The sequence below is a fragment of the Henckelia pumila genome, chromosome 3 (genome assembly GCF_033568475.1).
Source record: "Henckelia pumila isolate YLH828 chromosome 3, ASM3356847v2, whole genome shotgun sequence".
Classification (NCBI taxonomy): Eukaryota; Viridiplantae; Streptophyta; class Magnoliopsida; order Lamiales; family Gesneriaceae; genus Henckelia; species Henckelia pumila.
In genome coordinates this window covers 149,155,800-149,180,306 of record NC_133122.1, presented here as the reverse complement: position 1 = coordinate 149,180,306, position 24,507 = coordinate 149,155,800, and the positions used below count along the sequence as shown (strand labels likewise).

The 24,507-nt window shown below is 36.1% G+C and overlaps 4 protein-coding genes across 4 annotated transcripts; all 4 read right to left on the bottom strand.

Moving 5' to 3' along the window:
• Window positions 1–314: 314 nt before the first annotated feature.
• On the bottom strand, window positions 315–2,881 carry LOC140889723 (uncharacterized). Its single transcript, XM_073297446.1, has 5 exons — window positions 2,459–2,881; window positions 2,128–2,353; window positions 1,690–2,027; window positions 967–1,347; window positions 315–890 (listed from the first exon to the last, which is right to left on the bottom strand). The coding sequence occupies exons 1-5, from the start codon at window positions 2,879–2,881 to the stop codon at window positions 315–317; spliced, it is 1,944 nt and encodes a 647-aa protein (XP_073153547.1).
• An 8,611-nt stretch (window positions 2,882–11,492) lies between these two features.
• LOC140889722 (uncharacterized) lies at window positions 11,493–12,068 on the bottom strand. The gene has a single exon (XM_073297444.1). The coding sequence runs from the start codon at window positions 12,066–12,068 to the stop codon at window positions 11,493–11,495; it is 576 nt and encodes a 191-aa protein (XP_073153545.1).
• Window positions 12,069–14,567: 2,499 nt separating this feature from the next.
• LOC140889721 (uncharacterized) lies at window positions 14,568–16,564 on the bottom strand. The gene is made up of 2 exons (XM_073297443.1): window positions 15,103–16,564; window positions 14,568–15,004 (listed from the first exon to the last, which is right to left on the bottom strand). Exons 1-2 carry the CDS (start codon window positions 16,562–16,564, stop codon window positions 14,568–14,570), a joined length of 1,899 nt encoding a protein of 632 aa, XP_073153544.1.
• A 6,513-nt stretch (window positions 16,565–23,077) lies between these two features.
• On the bottom strand, window positions 23,078–24,507 carry LOC140889719 (glucan endo-1,3-beta-glucosidase, basic isoform-like). The gene is made up of 2 exons (XM_073297442.1): window positions 24,414–24,507; window positions 23,078–24,039 (listed from the first exon to the last, which is right to left on the bottom strand). The coding sequence occupies exons 1-2, from the start codon at window positions 24,505–24,507 to the stop codon at window positions 23,078–23,080; spliced, it is 1,056 nt and encodes a 351-aa protein (XP_073153543.1).

Here is a 24,507-nt window from a genome sequence, read left to right as displayed (position 1 = left end):
ATAATTATTATCACTTGGAGATGGCATAGGGAAAGGTTTAAGGCAAACTGCAAAAATTATTCACCAAAGACAATTCCCAACACATAAGCAATTTTAAGACAGACAAGGTTGGGAGGCTAAATTGCTTAAACCGTGGCATAATTTTTTAACCACATAATTACATTTCATTCCATCATTAAACATACATTGCAAAACCAAAATGAAGTCATACCATGACTTATCCATTTTAACTCACCCAAAAAACTATAGTGAGGTAATGAGACAGTGAGTAGCCTCCAAAAACATAAATACCAGAGTTGCATAGAAATACAAGTCTATTCGTCACCTTTTAACAACCTTTTCACTAAGCATATCCTGCCTTTCTCACCGAGACGCTTGAACAGTGCCAATTCATCATGGCTTTTAAACAACAACTGAGCTGCACGTACTTGCTCTTCTTCATTCAACTCAGTTAGACCTTGAACACCTTCTAAAACCATATCTTGTGCAGCCGAAATCTTCTCCTCGGCTGTCATTTCCTTAATCAAAGCTGACATTGTTTTGTCTGTGATATGCGCAAAGTTGTTGATTGCCTTGACTATGGACTCATCGACGTCATTCACTTTCATCCTTTTGTTCCTCTTCGAAGTGGTTGTGGAAGTTGGTTTGGACGACGGAGTCGGAGTATCTGAAATTGAGTCGCCTGACACTTCTAACACAGGGGCTGTCGGAGTGTCAATTGGGGTGGACTCATTGGTAAGAGGTTCATCTGAAAGTTTAAAAACATCGAACAGTGCATTGTCACAATTCATGCGTTCGTCTCCAGCAGCACGGTCATTACCAAATATTTCGCACCAATCATGAAAATGTATCCACTGTTTGTGTCTCATAGTTCGTAAACTTTGATCTCCCTACGACAATATAATACAGAGGAAACATTATAATATGGTTTAACAATCGGGGCCAATAACAAGTTAAATTATATACCTTAATGATGTCTTCCCACGTCTCATCTGCAGCATCTATGGTATGCTCAGCATCATTCCATCCAACCCCACTCCTTGTTAAAATAGTCACCAAAGTGCTATACGTTTTTTTCCACACATGTATTTTAGAATTGATATGAGGAATGGCACGTAAGTTACAGCCACGAATTTCAGTCTGCAGTGTAGTCTCTAGTAAACTTAAATAACCAGATCTGAATCCATTATCGCTTTTCCAACCCTTACTGATTACGTCTTTCAAAGCATGGATCAGAACCTCTTCTTCACGTGCACTCCAACTTCTTCTCGTTTTTTCAGGTTTCTTCGCACTTCCATTGACACTTCCAGAAGTTGCGTTGCTGTACATTTCTAACAGATGATTGATCTGGCACAAAATTAAATTAATAAGCACAACATTACATCTGACAAGTTATTAAAATAAACAAACATAGTACACTAGCGCATATATAAAAAATAAACACATAATTAAAACAACATACAAACAACCGAACATCATAAATATTGATTTCAATCCAAACAAGTACGTGGAATACTTTCTGAAAATAGCCAAGTACTAAGGTCTTTAAGCACAATCTACATAAGTACTAGAATAAGTAATTCAATAATTGTTCGTATTCCACATTGACGAGGCAAACTCCTCTCTCCATGAATCCCATGAGTTTGATGTCTGAAAACTGCTAATGAAATCATGTTGTGTTTCTTGTACCGGGCTACCAACTACTTCTTCAAATTCTTCCATTGGATCCTCAGTCATTTGTGATCGGATGAAATTGTGTAGAAGAGTACATGCAAGAATTATTCGGTTCTGCACTTTAACTGGATAAAACGAAGGGCTTCGAAGAATCGCCCATCTCTTCTTCAATAAACCAAATGCTCTTTCAATCACATTACGAGCTTGTGAGTGTCTCCAATTATAAAGCTCCTTGTAGTTTTGTGGTCCAGCAGCACGGTTGCCCCATGCGTCCCTATGATATCTAACTCTTCGAAAAGGAGTCAAAAAACCTTCTGTATTTGCATATCCATTATCGCATAGGTAATAACAACCTGCATTATTTATAATAAACATGAATATATGCACGTCAGTAATATATGGCCAAATATTAGACGATAAACATAATGAACACATACAGTAATTAACTCTAACCTCTTGGAACTTTGAAACTATCATCTCCAGTGAGTGCATCTCTTAGAACCCTTGCATCTGCAGCGGATCCCTCCCAACCAGTCAAGACATATATGAAGTTCATGTTTATGTCACATACACCCAATACGTTCACCGCAATAGTACCTTTTCTTGTTCTATATTTTGCTCTCTGTTGGCAGGGTACATGTACGGCAATATGTGTCCCGTCTAGTGCACCTAAACAACCCTACAGTAGTTGATAGCAAAAATCCGAGTATGGTGTTACACTTGTAAATGGGCTGACCAACAGTAATGCCTACCTTATGACATGTTTACAAAGTAATATAAGTACCTTAAACCATTTCCAGGTCTCATTTGAACAATTTTCGTCAATTGGGGAAGACTTCACAAGAAGTAGTGGGTGTAACTTCAGCACACCCTGCAATACTTCATGAAAATGTGCACTAACTGTCTGTCCGCTACGATTATAATCATGTCCAGTGACTCTATTTTTTTTATGATGTGCCAAGATAGACAAAAACATAGCTACCTTTTCCTCCACTCGTACATATCTAGAATCTACTACGCCTCCAACATTAGTCAGTAGATAACACAAACATGCAAATGCATTACGATTCATTCTCAGATTAATAACACATTGGACATCTCCAGCGTCAATGATCCTATGCAAATGGATCATTTGGGCATTTATTCTATCCGTCATCGAGTACGAATTCGCCGATCTGCGGCGACCAGTGCGTCGCCGCTCCAACATTCTTCTACGGTGTCGTATTAAAAGACATATCATCAAATACATTCGAGACAACATTTGGTGTACCAATAACAAGATGAGTATGTTTCGACATTTGCTGTCCATCTTGCGACTGTACTGAAACAAAAAAAAAAATGCACTTTCGTACAACAAAAAAATTGGAATTGATTGTGTAACAAAAAGACCACTACTCATTTCATGTATTCAAAACAATATGGATGTCTGTACGAAGGCACCTTAGTTCAAAGATTCATATAGCATTAAGAAAATGAAACATATATAAATTACCATTCAAAAATCATGAGCTGGTTTATCAAAGAAATTGTCCAACTTAAAGTAAAAGTATAGTCGCTGGAGCTCTATATACTCACCGACACACAAAAATATTGCAAACAGGGGCACACATATTTTCCAGCTACAATTACATTGCAATACCTGAGCACTGCACGAAGAGTCGTTCTCCGAAATCAATATTTTTCAAAACTCCGATGCTGGTGTAACTACGCTCACCATGGGAACGGTTTGTGCTGAAAAAGGTTCCGGTTAACGGTGTAAGAACCCGACAAGATCAAGAATACGCATATGAGTAAATGGGAAATCGTAAAACTCTGGAAATATAGTCGTAAAAATGGTACAGCAAAAGACGTTAATTCAAATATTGGCCGTGAAGAAGCTACCTCGCAGATCTGTAGATGTATCTACATAGCTTTCTTCACGTTCGTGACGACTGGATCTGGATCTACTTTTTTTGTGTTATGCGATGAAAGCCAGTGGGGAAAGAGAGAGAACAATAATTTGTTAGGGCTATGGGTAAAAGAGTAATTATGCTCCACAATCTCATGTACTGTTAAAAAATTATTGACAATACAAGCTATTTTACGTGGATTGAATGTCCGTGGTTTTCCCCCCTACCATGCCAAATAATGCAGGGCCCTTGGGATATCTGCACATGTGTACTTTTTGAACCAAACACCCAATGACCTTTTATTCTTCATTCCCACGCTAAAATCTCTTCTCCTCCACTTTGCTGTCATTTCTTCCAATCAATAAGCACCAAGTACAATGGCTTCCCACCTCCACATCGTCTGATCGTCATTCTACCACCAAATACAATTTTCAATAAATGGGTATCTTTTGGGTTCATAGTCATCCCCACCAAAACCCAATTATCAACCAAAGCTCATAAAAGTTGGAAATCCAAGCTAAAAATAACTCTAAATCACCATTCCATTACAACAAAAACGAGAATCAGAAGGCCCTTCGAAGATCCACTTCAAAAAGAGCCAAGAAAACAGAAGTATCAACAAAAAATCACTGTAAAATTGTTTTGTATAAGTTTTTCAAAAAAAAAAATACCTGTAAATTATTTTTTCAACACTCATTAGGCATTTAAATTCTCGTTCCCACATGATTATCATTTCATGAACACATTGAAATTTGAATTTTTAATTAATTGCAAGACTGAAATCTTTAATTGAATTTTTGTGAAAGATTGGATCGTTTGGAATAGAATATTTGAATCCATGTCTATTTTGTTGTAATTATTATTATTTTTTTCTGTACGTGATTTCTTCCAATTGCATAGTTAATTTTGCAAACTATCATTATTGATTATTTTTAATAATAGTTTGGTTTTCAGTTTTTTTTTCTTCAAAAATATCGATAATATTTTATATAATGATGTTGTGCACAATTTTCTATTTTGTTATAGTTTTCGTCTTCGAATGAGAATGAAAGATTTTGGATGGAAAACATTTAAAGGATTATTGAATTTGTTCTATTTTGCTAGCAGCTTGATGTGATAATGTCGCCTTTCTTTCGATTTTGAAGTTGGTTTTACAAAGAATCATCAATTTATGTGTTCCTAATTGATAAATTTGATGGATTAAATTAGGGTATTTAATTTTCTCAACATCGTGCATATATAATGTCTGTGTTCTTATGTTTTGTTGTTTTCATGTTTATTTAGAGTTTTGAGTAATAATGACATACTTTGATATTAATTAAGGTTCAATTCAAAAAAAATTGGGAATTTTTTTTGGAATTCTATTAGAATAAACTGAGCACTAAAACACATAAATTGAGTATTCGAATTGTATGAGACTATTTGATTTCAATATTCAATCCAAAAAAATAGGATATTTTTTTGTTAAGATAAAGCTTTCGAAGTTGGCTAACAATTAGAGTAAATTGAACACTAGAACAAGTAAATTTGGTATTCAAGTGGATATGGTCATTTGATACCAAGGTTCAATTAAAAGAATACGAGTACTATTTTGTGATTATTTTGTGGTTCTAATACTGGAAAGAGTGAAATATTTGTTTATGCAGCAATTAATCTTGAAAAAAAGTTAGCAGAAAGAAAAATTCACTTGGTATACGGAGGAGACAATATTGGGTTAATGGGATCTATTTCAACAGCAGCTCATCTTGGAGGTAGTCAGATTTTGGGTATTATTCCTACAACTTTAGCTGAAGGAAATATTACATTTGTTACGGTTGGAAAAGAGTTGAAAGTTTCATCAATGTACGAGAGAATAACTAAAATTATAGATAATTCTGATACCCTATTTAAGTGTCAACATTGAATATTATTATACATAAATTAATAATATGTATTTGTTAACTAATGTAAACTTTGCACTCAGTGCTCAATAGAAACGATTTCTCAATAACTATACATATATATTACCAAAATACAGAGAATGATCATCTCAAAACGTGCACATATTTTCCACCAACAATGTTGAATACAACCCTAATTCAACACCAAGAAAATAAAAAAGCTAGATGGTTTTCAAGAATCCAAGATTTAGTGCTCAACACAATAGACAAGCTAGTTGGTTTTTATGAATTCATGTATCTTTACATAGTTTATTCTTATAATTAAAATCGAATACCCAATTTATTTGATTTAGCGCTCGAATTATTTTAATTAATTCCCAAATATAGTTACTTTAGTACTTTGATTTCATGAAACATTAATAATACTCAATCATTTCGAATTGAACATTCACATTAAATGATCTCATCCATTAGAATGCTCAATTTAATTGTTTTAGTGCTCAATGTACTTTCATTAATACTTACATTGCATACTTTTGTACTTTGATTTCATAAAACTGTACCAACGTTTTTTTAATTGAATCTGTATAATATTGATTAATTTTCAAGCAATTTTTTTATTTTTTATTTTAAAAAACCGCCTCATAATTCGTTCAATGCACAAAAAATTTAATAATTATTGATTGAAATCACAACTAAATTTAATTGTGAAACGTGTATTAGGGGCATTGAAATCGATTTTTATTGACCAATACGAATTGTCTCCCAGGGTCTATAATTGCCTCAGAAAATTCAATAAATACACGTTATTAATTATTGTACATTTTGAATATCAGTAGGAAGATCTTATGAATTTAAGAATTTTCAAAGAATTCTAGAAAATAATTCACAATTGATTTATTTACTGAAAATGAGGTTTCAATCTGTAAAATTGATGTATTCATAAGAGATTCAAAATTAATTGACACCATTACGTACAAATACTTGAATTGGTTTATAACATAATGAAATATATTACACTTATATAGTAATATTATGTTCATATGTCATTGACATTGTATTTAATCATTCAAAGGTTCACTCTTAAACATCAATATAATTAAACAGCTGATGGACATACAATCTGACACCCCATTATAACTAATTTATTAGATTAATTTTAATTGATAAATAATTTTTCCAAAACTAGATAGCAGTAAATTCAATAATTCATGACCTTTGAAAAATGTATAACATAATCAAAAAATTACTTCTTTAAAGAAATAATCGATATTAACAAATTATAAATCCAAATCATTATCACAATGAAATTATATGTAGTATTAACCAAAATTTTTTGACGTCCAATTACTTAAATCGAGTATCGAGACTTAAATTTTAATTTTTATACTTTAGGCTACTCATTCACGTATTTCAAGTATTCATTCTATTTTCTAACAAATTGAGCATAACTTGATCACAATTATGGATATATATAAGGATATTATTAAACACTGTTTTTAGAGAAAAAAAGTATTTTCATAAAACAAAATCAAACTAAATGGTTTCAACAATATGAAAAAATAAAAAATAATAATAATGTGATAAAAATGTACTAATAACATCTACGAAAATTTCCCCGATTTATTTAACTCATCATCTTCTTTCCTCTTGATTTTTTGTCCATCTCTTACAAATTTTTCAGTTGATTTCTCGAAAATCATGTTGATGATGTCGGAATTTTACCTCGGGTTCGGTCTGGTAGAATGGATCCTCCTAATCCTTTAGAAAGTAGGTCGGGTCGGGTGTGGCGGAACTGCACAAGCAACAGCTAGGTCAAAGGGACGCCGAAGGTATTTTCGGCGTGACCCCTCCGATGCCTAAGTCAGTATCTTGAAGGCAGAGGGTATGATTAATGCGAAAACTGAGAGATATGAGTGCGTGAATATAAAAGTGAGTAATGAATAATGAATACAACCATAACAGTACCTGTATTTATAGGAAAAAATAGAATAAGTTACCTAGTAGAATTATAACATATCCTGGACTAGGACTCTTCATCCATTGGACCCTTCTTAAGTTTATCTCTATCTTGTGAATATTTGAGAAGATCTATACTTATCTCACATGTATCAGAGTCTCACTCGAATTATAAAAAAGATGCGTACGGCATACTAGGCCCAGCCCTGGTCGGCCCATAAATACCAGTCCTGGTCATATCTAGCAGACCCATTATAAACGGGCTCGGGTTGAAATATTTTCTCGGGGTAACAATAGTACCTCCCGAACTGGTCTAAAAGAAGAATGAAGTTAGACTAAGAATTTAATCCGAACCCCGATCTATGCATGTGTCATTCGACCAGTTCAGAATTTAATTCATGCAATGTGTTTCTTTTGAACGGTCTAGATCAGGATCCGCGTGATGTGTTTTTAGTGAACGGCTCAGATGTCCTCTGACGGTTCTTTTCCCGAAGCCAAAAAAACATGTCTTGTCCCATCCCGAGCCGTAGATCATGTTAAAAATCAACGGTCCAGATCGATTCACCACCTCTATATATATACTAGGCGGTAAAAATTTATTTTTTCACCTTTCACTCTTGTACTGTTACGCTGCAAAAATTTCAAGAGCTCGCCCGACCCGGACTACTGCTTCTGTCTTGTTTGTGTCACTCCCGAGCTACAACTCTTTCACCTGTAAGTCCTACCGTCCTTATACTAGGTTGATTAATATGTCCTCCCCAGACGAGACTTATGTTCGGGAAATAGTAGCCTTTTTTGAAGCATCCAATTCTCCTTCTAACAACCCCGAGCCCTCCGATTCCAATAATCCAAGCTCAGAGCTGGATCTGTCGGAGACTCGTATAAAAAAATTAAAGCGATTGCACAAACTCAGGTCGGATGAAGCCCGATTATTTGCCAAAGGGAAACAATGGTATGAAGTCCTGGCCTCCCATCTAAGTCCAGACCTAGGTCCCCTCATTAGGGAGAAATGGGGAATGCCCGATACCTATGATCTTATAATCCCGGGCCGTAAAGACCGGGCTCACAGACCCCCTCCTAATTTCTTGAGCTTCAGCCTAGATCAAATCAAGATTGGTTTAAGATTTCCAGTCCCGAACTGCATTTCCTACTTATGTCAATACTTTTGTGTGTGCCCGAGTCAATTATCCCCGAACTCTTTTAGTTCAATTCTATCATTAGGTGTACTTTTCTGTTTCTTCCGAATTCCCTTAGACATAGGAAATTTCATTTACTTCTTGCAAATTAAGAAAACCGCCCCGGGCCGCTTCTATATTTCCATGCGACCCGAATACCCCTTTCTGAAGGGTAAGCCTAGCTCCCACAAAGGCTGGACAAACAGATACTTTTTTGTCAACCCCAACCAGCCATGGGAATGCCGGTCTAATTGGGCTATGAACTTTACCAGTCCTGAACTGCCAGCTTTACCTACTCACAACTTTACCAATTTTATCAATACCATGTCTGCGCAAACTTTTGATATTGAGAGCCTGATTGAGGAGGATCTGCTCTGTTATTATGGCTTCAGTGGGAAGGGAGTAGAGATCCAAGGGGATGTAGGTAGTACCCCTGTACCCGTGCTATCCTTATCTTAGACTGATTCCCCTTATGCCTTTGATTTATCGTATTTTTATATATGTATACATTTTTTATTTTTAGACGACAGGATCAAATCTGCCGCTATGCCTGCCAACTTCAGAGCTGCACTGAAGAACTTGAAGAGGAAGAAAACAGAGGACAGTGAGGCCAGAACTCATACCGAACCTCCTCCCCCTGAACAGTCAAAAAAGAAAGCTTCCAAAACCAAGGAAAAGCCCAGCGCCAATCTTCCCGAGCTTGAGCAGCCGTCCATTGTTTCCTCGTCCCGAGCCCGTGGCAAAGAACCCATAATAGAGTTCGGGTCCCTACCTGACGCTGAACCTCAGGGAATGCCAGATCAGCCCGGGGTCCCAGAGATGTCATTTTTCTCGAAGCCCGACCCCCAAGGGTGCCTAGGCATAATGCAGAACCTGATTTCTCGTTCTGATTTAAAAATCTTTCAAGGAGTGCCTACCTTGGAGGCTGAACAGAACTTCGCTCTTGCATCCCTGCAGGTATATTGCATTTTTCGATCTTACCTTGTATACGGAGCTGTCATGTACCGAGCTGGGTTTTAACCTTCATGTTTTCACAGGCTCTAGCTTGGGGAGGGGAGATCACCAGCCGAGCTTTCAAAGACCGGGAGGAACACAACCTGAACCAGGAGGCCTTCGTTGCTCGGATTTCTGAGCTCACACGAAAAACCCGGGAAATGAAGGCTGATCATGATGAAAAGGTGACCGAGATGAGGGTGGAGATTGAATCCATACGGGATGCTCTGGAGGCTGCTCATAAAAAGACTGCCGAGCTGGAAGTGGACAAGATTGAACTAAAGAACCAAGTACGGGCCCTGACTCGGGAACTTGAGGCTGCGAAGGAGGTCGGGAAAAGAGAATTCTTGAATTCCGCTGATTTTGCTAACGCCGTAGCTGAGAAGGCAGCTACTTTCTTTGATGAGGGTTTCAAGGGGTGCTTAGCCCAGTTCAGGGCTAATGGGTACTCAGAAACCGAGCACCCCGCCCTTTTCCTAGATTGTACCAAGGCTCTTGATGACATGCCCGATGAAGACTCGGAGGAGGCCGAGCAAGAGAAGCCGGAAGATCCCGATCAGAGCTCAAAGTCACAGGACGCCCCCGCCCTTTGATTATTTGTATAAATATTGTTTAAAAACATGATCTAAATGGTAGACCCTGCGAGGTCATTGACTTCGGTTGTTGCCCAGGTAGGGCTGATACATTGTTTACTCTTTCACATATGAATGTTTTTGCCCAGTTCAGGTTTATTTAAGAATTTTCCTTTTCCAACATGGTTTTACTGTTATAAATGTGCATGCAAATCCAGCCACAGAATTTATCAAGTATAAATCCTTTAAGGGCCCGACCTACATATATACCCAGACTGGTTGAATTCCAGTTGAGTCAAACTTTACCATGTAAATTACTGAAAGCCCGTACTAAATATACCCGGACTGGCTGGATGACAAAACTACACCCTTAAAAATTTTAAGGACTTATCCTATATGCACTCGGACTGGCTGAATCAAGTCATAATTAATCTAGTGTATCCCTAAAACCCGAGCTATATGTACCCGGACTGGATGAGTGAGAATTGAATTCCGACCTTCAAGGGTGCCTGGACTAGTTGGATGCAAATTAGTACCTTTTCTAAGCTCCTTAAACTCTACTGTGACCCTCGAGCTTGAATCATACTAGGATTTTCAATTACCCAGTAAAATGTGGGTGTTAGTATTGCTAATTACTAATTTTAAGCACCAGACCTGTCTGGGTTTTGAATTCCATTGGTGGGCCACTGAGGTGGACTTTGAGTGCCCGAACTGCCCGGGCTTTTAGTTCCACTGATGTGGTCCTTGCGTGCCACTGAAGTGGACTTTGAGTGCCAGACCTGCCTGGGCTTTTAGTTCCACTGATGTGGTCCTTGCGTGCCACTGAAGTGGACTTTGAGTGTCAGACCTGCCTGGGCTTTTAGTTCCACTGATGTGGTCCTTGCGTGCCACTGAAGTGGACTTTGAGTGCCAGACCTGCCTGGGCTTTTAGTTCCACTGATGTGGTCCTTGCGTGCCACTGAAGTGGACTTTGAGTGTCAGACCTGCCTGGGCTTTTAGTTCCACTGATGTGGTCCTTGCGTGCCACTGAAGTGGACTTTGAGTGCCAGACCTGCCTGGGCTTTTAGTTCCACTGATGTGGTCCTTGCGTGCCACTGAAGTGGACTTTGAGGGCTTTGTAAAGAATGTCTAAAAGTACTAATGCGTTATATAATAAAAATTGGCTCCTACTGCGCGATTGTTTTTTTTTTTAAAAAACAAAATTGACACAAAACAAAACTGACCCTGAGATTAATAAGAACAGGACTGACTTTCATAATGTAAAAAAAACCCCACTGGTTAAGGACCAGCTTGATGAGTTATAGATACTGTGGTGAAACCCGGGCTGGCTTGCTTAGGGATAGTATTTTTTCAAGTGCTGAGCATTTCAGGGCCTTTTACCTTTCTTTCCTTGGGCATCTTCCAGATAATATGCCACAATTCCAGTTTTCCTATTACTTTGAATGAGCCTTCATACTTGGCCTCCAGCTTTTCTCTTTCCCCTGGATGTTGTATCTTGCGCATAACCAGATCTCCCTCCTGAAAAACTTTAGGGTATACTCTTTTGTTGTAAGCCTGGGTCATTCGTTTACGATAGGCTGCGAGCCTAAGTGCTGCTCGGGACCTGTGTTCTTCGAGTAAGTCCAAATCCATTGCTCGTAATGCTTGATTGTTTGCCCCATACGCCATTATCCTCGCACTCTCTTGTCCAATTTCTGCCGGGAGAATTGCTTCCATCCCATACACCATACTGAAAGGAGTTTCACCTGTACCAGATCGAGTTGTAGTTCGATAGGACCATAATACAGAAGGGAGTTCATCTGCCCATTTACCCTTAGCTGCATCTAGCCGTGTTTTGAGAGCTTGGACAATCGTCCTGTTGGTAACCTCAACCTGTCCATTCCCTTGAGGGTATGCAACAGAGGTGAAAACTTGTTCAATCTTCATCTCTTGACACCATGCTCGAACTTTGGAACCATAGAACTGCCTCCCATTGTCATGGCCAACGTGCGAGGGATTCCGAAACGGCATACTATATTTTTCCACAGAAAATTGAGCACTTCATTTTCTGTAATTTTAGCTAGGGGCTCGGCTTCCACCCATTTAGAGAAATAGTTGACCGCGACCAATAAAAACTTTCTTTGCCCCGTGCTAACAGGGAATGGTCCTACAATATCCATTCCCCACCGATCAAAAGGACAGGCAGCTACTACTGCCTTCATGTATTCTGCCGGTCTCCACTGTAAGTTAGCATGTCTCTGACAATTATAACATGAATTAACTAGAGCTGATGAGTCTTTTCGCATGGTAGGCCATAAGAATCCTGCCAGAAGTGCTTTTCGAGTTAGGGCAAGACTGCCCAGGTGACTGCCACAAGATCCCTCATGAATTTCTCGCAACACATAATTGGCCTCATCCGGGCCCAAGCATTTTAACAAAGGTTGAGAGAAGGATCGCTTGAACAGAATTTGATTGATCATGACAAAGCGGAGGGCCCTTCTCTTTACTTCCCTTGCTTTTTCATTATCACTTGGCAGTTCTTTTGTAGTTAGATATTTGTGTATATCATACCTCCAATCCCCTTCTGGTACTTGGGCTAGCATGTCATCCAAAGTTTCCAGCTGGGACACGAGCTCCCGACCCGTGACAATGGGATCCGGTCGGTCACTCAAGGAGCTGGCTAAACGGGCCATGTGGTCAGCCTTGATGTTCTCTGTTCGGGGAATTAGCTCTAATTTCAGATCTGTGAATCCTTCTTTGGCCTTGTCCAATGAATTGGCATATTTCCTCATTTTATCATCCTTGACTTCAAACTTTCCATTGCCCTGTTGAATAGCTAATTGGGAATCGGAATATAGGATAGCTCGGGAAACCCCCAAATTCCGCGCTGCCTTAAGGCCGAGTAACAAGGCCTCATATTCTGCTTCATTATTGGAGGCTCTGAAGTCTAGTCTGATTGAAATTTTAGTCTCTTCACCCCAAGGTGAGATTATTACAATTCCTGCTCCGCTCCCGGACTTGCATGACGACCCATCTACAAAGATCTTCCATAGTTCTTCTTGTTCTAGCTGAATTGTTTCTGCCAAGAAATCATCTAGGGCTTGGGCTTTTATAGCTGTTCGAGCTTCATATTTGATATCGTACTCACTCAATTCTGTGATCCATCTGACCAGTCTACCCGATACATCCGGGTTAGCTGCGATCTTTCCCAAAGCACTATTGGTGAGTACAGTAATAGGATGTGAGAGAAAATAAGGCCTTAATTTTCTTGCTGTGATGATCAAAGCTAGAGCAAGCTTTTCCTGAGTCAGGTAATTGAGCTCGGGTCCCCTCAGGGCGTGACTGACGAAATATACGGGCTGATGATCATTCCGTCCTTTTTGACAAGGACTGAACTGACTGCTCGGGGTGTAACTGCCAAATATAAGAACAATTCTTCCCCTTGGGTAGGTTTATTCAATACGGGTAATTGTTTTAAGTAAGCCTTCAAGTCTTGGAATGCTTTCTCACTTTCTTCATTCCATTCAAAATTCTTCGTTTTCCTTGATGCTTTAAAGAAAGGGAGGCTTTTATCTGCCGATCTGCTTATAAATCGAGCCAGTGCTGTAATTCTTCCCGTTAATCTCTGTACTTCCTGTATATTCTTAGGGGAGCTCATAGAAATGATAGCTTGAACTTTTTCAGTATTAGCTTCTATTCCCCTTTGCGTGACCATATAACCCAAAAACTTTCCAGCTCGGACTCCGAAAGTACACTTGTTAGGGTTTAGCTTAAGCTGGTAGCGCTTCAGGGTCTGAAAGGTTTGAGTTAAGTCGGTAATAAACTGGTCCGTAGTTCGGGTCTTGACCAGAATATCATCTACATAGACTTCGATATTCTTCCCAATTTGTTGCTCGAATACTTTATCCATCAGCCTTTGATATGTAGCCCCAGCATTTTTGAGCCCAAATGGAATAACTACGTAACAATATGTTCCTGTTGACGTCACAAAACTTACTTTATCCTTGTCCTCTCTGGCTAATGGGATTTGATGATATCCTTGATAGGCGTCCAAGAAGCAGAGCAGCTCGTGTCCTGCTGTCGAATCGACAAGTTGATCAATTCTGGGTAACGGATAACAGTCCTTTGGACAAGCCTTGTTTAGATCCCGAAAATCCACGCACATGCGCCATTTGCCTGAGGACTTTGGCACCAGCACTATATTGGACAGCCAGGTCGGGAAGTAGATTTCTTCAATGTGTCCCGCTCTGAGTAATTCGTCCACTTGTTCCTTTATAACCGCATCCTTTTCGGGACCGAAGTGTCGTTTCTTTTGGATAATAGGACGACAACTCTTTATTATATTGAGTTTGTGCTCTGCCACTTCCCGATGTACCCCTGTCAGGTCGGAAACCGACCATGCAAAGACATCCTTATTTTTTTCCAAGCATTCCAGTAGCGATTGCTTCAACTGTGTTTCAAGGGTATGAGCAATTTCACCACCCCAGAGGGAGGTGATATCATGATTTCCTCAATTTCTTCTTCAGTGGTGACAGATGTGTCCTCTATCAAGTTGACTTTTTCCATCACAGAAAGTCCAGGTCTGCCAACATTATCAGTCCTGACAACCTTTTGCTCTATTCTGACTTCCTCTACATAACATTTGCGAGCTATGATTTGGTCCCCTTCTACCTCACCAACCTCATTTCCCACCGGGAATTTTATTTTCTGATGCAGGGCTGATGCCACAGCCATGAAAGTGGTCATGGCAGGTCTTCCAAGTATGGCATTGTAGGCAGACGGAGCGTCAACAATAATGAAACTCACAATCCTGGTTTTGCGGATGCTGCTTTTACCCAGAGTTAAGGGTAAATGCACTAACCCCACAGGTCGGATGGCATGACCTGTGAAACCAAAGAGTGATGTTACGACTGGTTTATCTTGTACTGCCCCAAATCCATTTGACTTATTGCTTCCTGAAATAGAACGTTGACAGAGCTGCCTGAATCCACAAATATCCAGGCTACATCATAATTTGCGATCATAGCTCTTATTACTAGTGCGTCATTATGGTTGCTAGCCACCCCTTTCATATCTTCCGGTCCAAAAGAGAGGGTCGGGCCAGTATGGACAATCTGATTGTCAATCTCCATACTCATTAACTTTCTGCTGCTAGTCTTCCTAGCTCGGTTAGAATCACCATCAGTAGGACCTCCAGAAATCATGTTGATAATTCCTCGAGCGGGCGGGGCTGGTCTCTGATGAGCTCGGTCATCCTTGGGCTGTTCTTGATTGGGTTGGTTGAAATCTTCATGGGGAGGAGCAGTCCGGGCTCTTTGTCTTGACCTTCCTCCCTGTCCCTTGTTCGGGCGATACCTTTCCTTCCGAGTCAATATGTTTTTTAATTCAGAGTGTTGCTGTATTATTCTTTCAATTTCTTGATCTAATTGACGACAGTCCTCTGTCGTATGCCCATACTCATTGTGAAAGTGACAATATTTATCTGATTCCCTATTACGAGGTCCCTTCTCAGCCCAGGGAGGCCTCTGCGTGAGTTTACGATCGTCACAAATTTGTAAAGCTCGTACTTTGTTCATGCGTAAAGGGGTGAGAGAAGTGAACTCTCCCAACAAAACGGGCCGTAATGGCTGTCCCATTCCCGAATTATGATTAGGAACCCTATTATCCTTTGGACTTTTTGGTCGTTCCCTCTTCAAAGCAGCTCTAGAAACCTGTATTTCTTCCATGTTGACATATTTCTCCGCTCGGGCGAGTAGTTCCTCGTATGTTTCCGCTGGTCTTTTTATTAGGGATTTGAGAAAATCTTTTGTATCCAGCCCTTGCATGAAGGCACTGATAAGCAGATCTGGTGTCGCAGTGGGTACCTCAAGAGCCAAGGCACTAAACCTGCGGATATATGCCCTCAAATTTTCATGCTCCCTTTGCTTGATTGCGAAGAGACTGAAAGTAGTGGTAGGATGCTTTTTGCTACTGGCGAAGTGGTGCATGAAGGATTTGATAAAATCCTTGAATTCCTTGATCTCTCCGGAGCGTAACATATTGAACCATTGCTGGGCTGGTCCTATGAGAGTAGTAAGAAAAGCCCGACACTTAATCTGATCAGAATATTTATGCAACAGAGCTGCATTCTTGAAGCGCGCTAAATGGTCTTCAGGATCTCCCTTGCCATCATATTCTCCAACATGAGGCAATTTGAACTGCTTGGGGAGGTCGGCGTCCAATATCTCCTGAGTAAAAGGAATGTTTCTGGTTGTGGTAGCTAGGTACCCGGCCTGCTTCTTCCTTAACTGCTCCATCTCCTCCTTCAACTTTTTGATCTCCTCGAGGTGGGCATTATGATCGAGGTGCGGAGGATTGGCCTCATCCCTTTCCGCCAAAGCCCTCTGAACAGCCTGAGTTACTAACTCCTCTAAATTTGGGTGATTTCCATTCTGATTAGCCATCGAAACTCTTTTTCTTCAAATTCCCATAGACGGCGCCAATTGATGATGTCGGAATTTTACCTCGGGTTCGGTCTGGTAGAATGGATCCTCCTAATCCTTTAGAAATTAGGTCGGGTCGGGTGTGGCGGAACTGCACAAGCAACAACTAGGTCAAAGGGACGCCGAAGGTGTTTTCGGCGTGACCCCTCCGATGACTAAGTCAGTGTCTTGAAGGCAGAGGGTATGATTAATGCGAAAACTGAGAGATATGAGTGCGTGAATATAAAAGTGAGTAATGAATAATGAATACAACCATAACAGTACCTGTATTTATAGGAGAAAATAGAATAAGTTACCTAGTAGAATTATAACATATCCTGGACTAGGACTCTTCATCCATTGGACCCTTCTTAAGTTTATCTCTATCTTGTGAATATTTGAGAAGATCCATACTTATCTCACATGTATCAGAGTCTCACTCGAATTATAAAAAAGATGCGTACGGCATACTAGGCCCAGCCCTGGTCGGCCCATAAATACCAGTCCTGGTCATATCTAGCAGACCCATTATAAACGGGCTCGGGTTGAAATATTTTCTCGGGGTAACACATGTGATTCTACATTGCATATGGGTTTGATTATTAAAAAAAAAACAAAAAAGGTGATATTTGTTAAGGTGAATGCAGTAAGAGAGAAGAAAGATAAACTAATACAAAAGGGTATTATGGGGTTTAAAAAAACAAGGGAAAATTGCATATATAACCCTTGTGAAATCCCGTGTTAGCTAATAACCCCTTGTGAAATTTTTTTAAGCTAATAACCTCCTGTGATTCTAGATTTTTAGCACACACACCCTTTTCAGCTAAAAAATGACGAAAATACCCCTACATAAAATAAATGATAAATTAAATAGTTCATAAAAGTCAAGGGCATTTTTGTCATTTTTTAGCCAGAAGGAGTGTGTATGCTACAAATCTAGAACACAGGGGGTTATTAGCTTAAAATTTTTTCACAGGGGGTTATTAGCTAACACGGGATTTCACAAGGGTGATATATGCAATTTACCCAAAAAACAAAGGAGGGTATTATGGTAGTTTGATAGGCTTTAGGGAGTTCAAATGAATAATACCGTTGTGTCAGGAAGTTTGTGCTGAAAAATTATGACGAATGGACTGGGGAACATTTTAACATTTGGTTTAGGTATTTTATTGTAATTTACCGTCAAGGGCGTATCCAGGATTATTTTGTCGGGAGGGCTTAACGTATAAATTATAAAAATATTTTTATAAAATATTTGTCTAAATATATATTTATTTTTAAAACAACATTTTATAAAAATATTTAAAAATTATTTTTATAAAATTATTTTATAAATACTTCTTCAAACATGCAGAACTTTAATTTTTTAAAATTACTAGTATCTCACCCGTGCGATGCACGGATTATATTTCGCATGTAGTATGATTAAATTGGTGAATGATGTGAAAAATTTTGAGTTTTAAATTAAAATGTAAACAAATTTAATTTTATAATAATTAATAAAAATAACATGGGAAAAAAATTTAAAAACTATAAAAGACGATCTTTAAATAAAAGAGATGTAGTGTGTATTGTACGTGATGTCACTTTTAGTTTTTTTTTTTTTTTTTTATTGATGAGAACTCGTCCAACAGTTTTTTTTTCAAAGTAGAATTTCTCAATCCATCTTGTGAAATAAATGTTTGTTCTGTTGATTTCAAGGGTGTAGAAACTTCATCATTCGAGAAAAGAACATGTTTAAAAAAAATTAAAATTTAGTAAGAACGACTACTTATATCTTCTCAAGAAAGTTAAGTATATGATAGATAATGCATTGTTATTAGAAATTGATTGATAATCATCAACATATCATTTTAAGTTGATGTTTATCCATCTATGTTTCAATTTCCGATGCATATAAGCAGAAGGGGTTCAATAACAGAATGACAGGTAAAAAATGATGCGTAAGGACAGTTTTTCCATCTTGTATTTCAAACATTAAATATATGGTATGAATAACTCAAAAATTCAATCCCAAAAATTAAATTAAAAGTATAAGTAATTATATTTTTCTTGATTGTTAATTTTTCATCTAGTCATAGTAGATTTTGTTAGTCGCTCCATAGTAATTTTGATTCTTCAAAATTCAGCAGTCTTTTATATGTTTGAATGTTCTTCGCTATATCATTGTGGGAGCATTATATTTTTATGATTCTGTGATAATTGTTTATGAAAATATGTGAGTTTGGATTTGAGCTTGGGTTTTGAATTTCTCGAAATTATGATTGGATGATAAATTTTTTTCAAAAATAATATGTGATTTAACTATATATGCTCTATATCTGAGAAGCATGACTTATGTGATTGACTCAATAACCCATGTTTTTATTTTTTTACAAAAAATTATTCTGATTTAAATATATTACAATTTTATTATAAATTTTTAAACTTAAAATTTTTTAATCTAAATTTGGAATATATCCTAGTTGATGTTATTAGATTGAAATTAAATCAGTCATTTATTTAGATTTAACTTGTGAATTATTTTGATTGATTTGATAAATCATTAATTGGTATTGTTTTTTAATAAAGGAAATATTGTTGATTTTTTTATTGTTCACAGTTTCTTATAATTTTACATTGAATTTCCCAATTGCATATTTTTTAAATATTTTATAAAATATACCTTATTGCCCGAAAAAATAGAAACTAAAATGTGTATTTGTGTTAAATATATAATAATTAAATAAGAAATAAGTTTGATTGATTGGTTTTTTAAAAATTTGATTGCAGTTCTATATTTTGAAAACTAAGGCAAAGATTATGGTATTGATTCACATAATTTTTTGTTTTTCAACATTATTACTTTGTTTTACTACCATAATTAGTAGATTTTATTCCTAGCTATCATGTTATAAATCTTTACCATTTTTCATAATATTCATTGCTCAACTCAGTGTCGAGTGTTTAAATTTTTATTTTTTTTATGTAATGTTAAGTTATTTAAAGGCATAAAATTTACCTATATGTTTACAGTAAGGGATTGAATCCCTAACATATAATTTTCCTATTTTAATTGCTAAGTTGATTGGTCGGAAAAAAAATTATTACAATATTTGTATCAATTTTAACTTGCATTTTTCAAATCTAATAATATGGAATATCTTATACTTTAGAGAATTTTTTTGACAATCAATTTTTATTGTTGAATTTTAAATTAAATTAAAGAAATATAATGATGAATTTTTTGATTTGTTAGTCGATACTGTGTATAAAGAAAATTAAATATATTCAAAAAATTTGTTAAGTGATAAGATGGATCATATTTTGTTGTAATTATTGTATTGATTTTTTAATATACGTTTTTTAATCTGTTATGGGAGGTATTATATTTGCATGTATTTGATTGAAACTAAAATATGTATTTATGTAGAGATTTAAATTAAATTAAAAATTCATTTTATTTATAGATGTTTTGAATCGTTAATTTAATTAATAGGTTTTATATTTAAAGTTAGACACTCTTTATTAATAATTAATGCTCTCCGTTTACACTATTTTATCTATTTGTATTTTATTAAGTTAATTATTTGAAGGCATGAACCATGAATTTAACCAAGGTTTTTCCATTTAGAGATTGAATCCCGTATGTAAATTTACTTTTTTTTTATTGGCTAAGTTGTTTGGCAGGTGATTAATTTGCATCCATTTTCAACTTGTATGTTTTAAATCTAATATGAAATTACTCTTGTTTTTAATTTACTGAACCAAATCGTGTATAAAAGTTGAAACTGGATACTAAAAGGGGAAATATATTTAACAATTTGATAAGATTGATAGTACTCTGTTATAATTAATGAAATAATTTTACAATGTATTTTTTGTAATATATTATAGGAGTCATATTTGCATATATCTGATCGAAACTCAAACCTTTAATTGTTTAGTTTTAAATTAAATTAAAAAATTAGTTTTATTTGTAGTTGTTTTGAATTTTAAATTGATAATCTCTATATTTAGAAATAAAAGATTATAATTTTATTTCAAAACTTGTGATATTTACCATAATTATGATTATATTGTCATAAATAACGTCCAGTTTAAATAATTTTGTATAACATTTTGTTTATTTGAATTTGCATCAATTTAACTTATGAATAGATTTTTACCTATGGAAATAAATTATATAATGGACTTATAACATTATTAAACAACAATAAAACTTCATTAATAAAATTATTCAAACAATACCAACACATTAAAATACTGGAATTATTAAAATGTCTTAATCAATCAAAACTCAAAATTAAAGAAAAATAAAGCTCCGAAACTAAAGACTTTTAAATGTTAAAAAGAAATTAAGTGATTATTTCATTTACGTAGATTTTATATGTAATAATTATTAAATCTTCTAAATTGGTTGTATTATTATTAAATAATTATATGAATTATTAAATATTTTATATATTAAAGCATTTATTTAATATGTAAGGATTCCTAAAATTATTGAATTTTTGTAGGGTAATTAAGCGAATTTTAAAATTATAATTTATTTATTATTATATTTGTAGTATTTATTTACCTACATATTTTTAGCAAATCGAAAGGTTATAAACTATGTAATTTGCGTCAATTATATGAGTTATATTTATAAATTATATATTTATATATATAATATATATAATGTATGAAAAGGATGGAAAATTTTGTTGTATTTAAAACATAATTAGAAATAAGTTGTGTTTGTTTTCCTTTTTTAGCTAATTATTTTTGGCGGAATTTTATCAAAAATGGAAAAAACTCAGTTATTATATTGGGTGAATTGGTGTTCAGTCCCTAAATCCAAAAGCAAATTAAGAATCAGTCCCTTGTCAGAAAAAATTTGTTTGCACTCCCTGGACCCACATTATTTTTTTGGATAAAATTAAGTACAAAACATTGAAAATATGGTACAAATAAAAGATATTTGAGCACTAATTGTTCAAGATCGAGTACAAAAAATATAATTTTGAGTATAAAATCTAAACATCTTTATTAATGTGAACTTGCAACATGTGTTTGAGTACTCAAAAATCATATATTTGTACTAGATCTAACACATTGGGTACTCAAAAATCACATATGCGTACCATATTTTCAATGTTTTGTATCGATTTTCATCCAAATAAGATAAATGTGTTATTAATATCAATATTTTTTAGTACTCGAAAATCATATATTTATACTAGATCTAACATATTTGATACTCAAATATCATGTACTTGTACCATATTTTTCATGTTTTGTACCAAATTTCATCCGAAACAAAACATGTGGGCCCAGGAAGTTTAAACAAAGTTTTTTTCTGACAGAGACTGATTACCAATTTAAGTTTAGATTTGGGGACTGAATTATAAATTACCGTTATATATATATAGATTTCACCAAATAGAGAATTGAATCGATGAGATAGTTTAGATTTTTTATGAATAGCATTTTTTATGAATAACATTTTTTTTTCTTTCAACAATTTTATTATTTTGTCTGGATTGAATACACACCAGTTTATATATAAGGAGAGATAAATGATCTTCCTTAGATAAAAAATTATAAATGGTTTTTATGTGTGAGATGCAGTATGCACTCTGGAAAAGATATATTGCTTATTTTACAAATTTCAATTTTGAAATCCTGAAAAATCTTTCATCGATACCAAGCGGTCAAACCTCGAAAAAAACACTATTTTCACCATTTTTATGTTTTTATTTTTTGGATCGTATCTATAAAAATATTTTATTGATTAGTTATTAAACAATATATTGAAATTTCATTAGTTATTTGCTTTTTTACGGGGATACTGCATAACACATTTTTCCTTAATTGTCGTCTAATCATCTTATTTGAATAGTTTTTATTTACAGATTTCATTTATTATCGTTATTTTTTTTCCCTATTTTTGTTTAAAGCATAGAATACTTTTTGATAACTGACTTTTATTGAACATATATTATAGTTTGAAATTATGTCAATCTAAATGCTATTACTTATTAGTAATTAAAATAAATTGTGAAAATGTTAATTTGGTTAATATTTCAGAATTTTAGTTTTGATTATATCTTTCTTAGTTGTGATTAATTAATTTTATTTATGAAATTTGTACATGGTAGTGATAATAATGCAGAAAAAAAAAAAATCATTGCTTACTCTTCATCACTGTTATAACAAATCAAATTCAGGTCAAACAAATTAAATGCAGCTATTTCTTCCCCAAATAATGATGAATCGTATTCTTTTCCTAAATCTTCCAAGAATAGAAGCTGACAAAACATTTATGATTAGCCCCATAATATGAAATCCTAGTTACGTCCCGACACATACAACATGGTAGGCACATATAAAAATTAAAGATGCATGGACTAAGATAGAGTCGAAATACTCGATTCTAGTATGTATGGTTCAAATCGACTTTCATTTTAAAAGTTGTAACATGCGGAACAAAACACATAAATCCTGCCTAGAATTAAATTAAAGAGGATTTCAATTTCCATGTGAAGAAAACCTTATGGGATATTTTGGCTGTTTATTTGGATAAAAAACACCCCAATGTTTTTCATATTCCGGGCTCTTTTGATTCTCATCAATCAAGTCAGATATATAAGTTTCCACAGGCCTTCCAGGCCTCCTCGGGGTTCCACCACCTACATGACCAACCAACTTATTGTTGTAAATCCCCGCATTTTCGACACTTGCAGCCGGTCCACCTGCACTAGGCCAACCCGTCTCCGAAACCACGACGCCCACATCGTTTGCCCCGTACTTCTCCAAAGCCGCGTGAACGGCATCCAGCATCGCATCGAACAGGTTCTGGTATCGATAAGGCCCGTCTATCACGACAGGCGAAGGAGACGTAAACAGGGCGTATTCCAGACTTATGTCTCTGGTATCGCCAATGTAATCCAGATACGGGTATACATTGGCCAGTAAAGGAGAGTTTTGTTTCTTTAGAAAGTCGATGATCGGGCCGATATACCCGGAGATGTCTCCCCTGAAAGCTCCGGCCGAGGGAGGATACGACTGGGCGAGAAGTCCTGTGCTTATGGCCGTCGAAACCTTGATAGTTTGCCCGTGTCCGAACAGGGCCGAGTTAATGTTCTCCATGGCCGGGCCGATGTACGGGGCGATTGCCGCAAAGGCGGGGTCTAACGGGTTGATCTCGTTTCCCACAACGACGTACTTGAAATTGATGCCTGGAAATCTCCTGATATTGTACTGGACCCATGCTTGTGCCTTGGGAGGGCTTTTCCCTATCAAAAGGATATTTTCGTTCGGGATTCCTATCATGACAGAAATTCCGGACCCATTCAGGGCCTGGAGGATGCTCTGGTTCGGGTTGTAGATCCGAACGGCACGGATACCGTGTTGGTGGCATAGGGAAACGACCTCCGGCGGCGAAGGTAAATTGTTGCCGAGGATTCCGTAACAGGCTCCTGTTTGAGCATCTGCATAAAATTTGTTTGAAACAAAAATTTGTCATTATTGTATTGTTATGCATACGTTACTATCTTCTAGTAAAGAAAAAACACATGTATGCATATGGTACATGTACACATTCCGTTACACACATGGTCATACGTTATTTTTAAAATTACAAAATTATCTCATGTGATTTTTTCATTTGGATAATTTCGTAATTTCAAAAACATCGTGTGTGATTGAGTGTGTAATGGAATGTTTACACGTAGCATTTTTGAAATTACAAAATTATCTCATGTGATTTTTTCATTTGGATAATTTCGTAATTTCAAAAACATCGTGTGTGATTGAGTGTGTAATGGAATGTTTACACGTAGCATTTTTATATAAGGGAACAAACCTGCTAATTGCGAGCAAAGAAGGCCAAACCCAACCAAGAGTAAGAATTCAACAGTCTCCACAGGCAAATGGCGCAAGAAATGAAAGCTAGCCAT

Coding starts and splice junctions, on each gene's coding strand:
- LOC140889723 (XM_073297446.1), bottom strand. CDS start 2,881: ATGTTGGAGCGGCGACGCACTGGTCGCCGCAGATCGGCGAATTCGTAC. Junction 2,354..2,458: donor AGACCTGGAAATGGTTTAAG/GTACTTATATTA, acceptor CAACTACTGTAG/GGTTGTTTAGGTGCACTAGA. Junction 2,028..2,127: donor TAGTTTCAAAGTTCCAAGAG/GTTAGAGTTAAT, acceptor TAAATAATGCAG/GTTGTTATTACCTATGCGAT.
- LOC140889721 (XM_073297443.1), bottom strand. CDS start 16,564: ATGGCTAATCAGAATGGAAATCACCCAAATTTAGAGGAGTTAGTAACT. Junction 15,005..15,102: donor CTGGATATTTGTGGATTCAG/GCAGCTCTGTCA, acceptor TTGGTTTCACAG/GTCATGCCATCCGACCTGTG.
- LOC140889719 (XM_073297442.1), bottom strand. CDS start 24,507: ATGGCTAGCTTTCATTTCTTGCGCCATTTGCCTGTGGAGACTGTTGAA. Junction 24,040..24,413: donor TCTTTGCTCGCAATTAGCAG/GTTTGTTCCCTT, acceptor AATTTTATGCAG/ATGCTCAAACAGGAGCCTGT.
- LOC140889722 (XM_073297444.1), bottom strand. CDS start 12,068: ATGAAGATTGAACAAGTTTTCACCTCTGTTGCATACCCTCAAGGGAAT.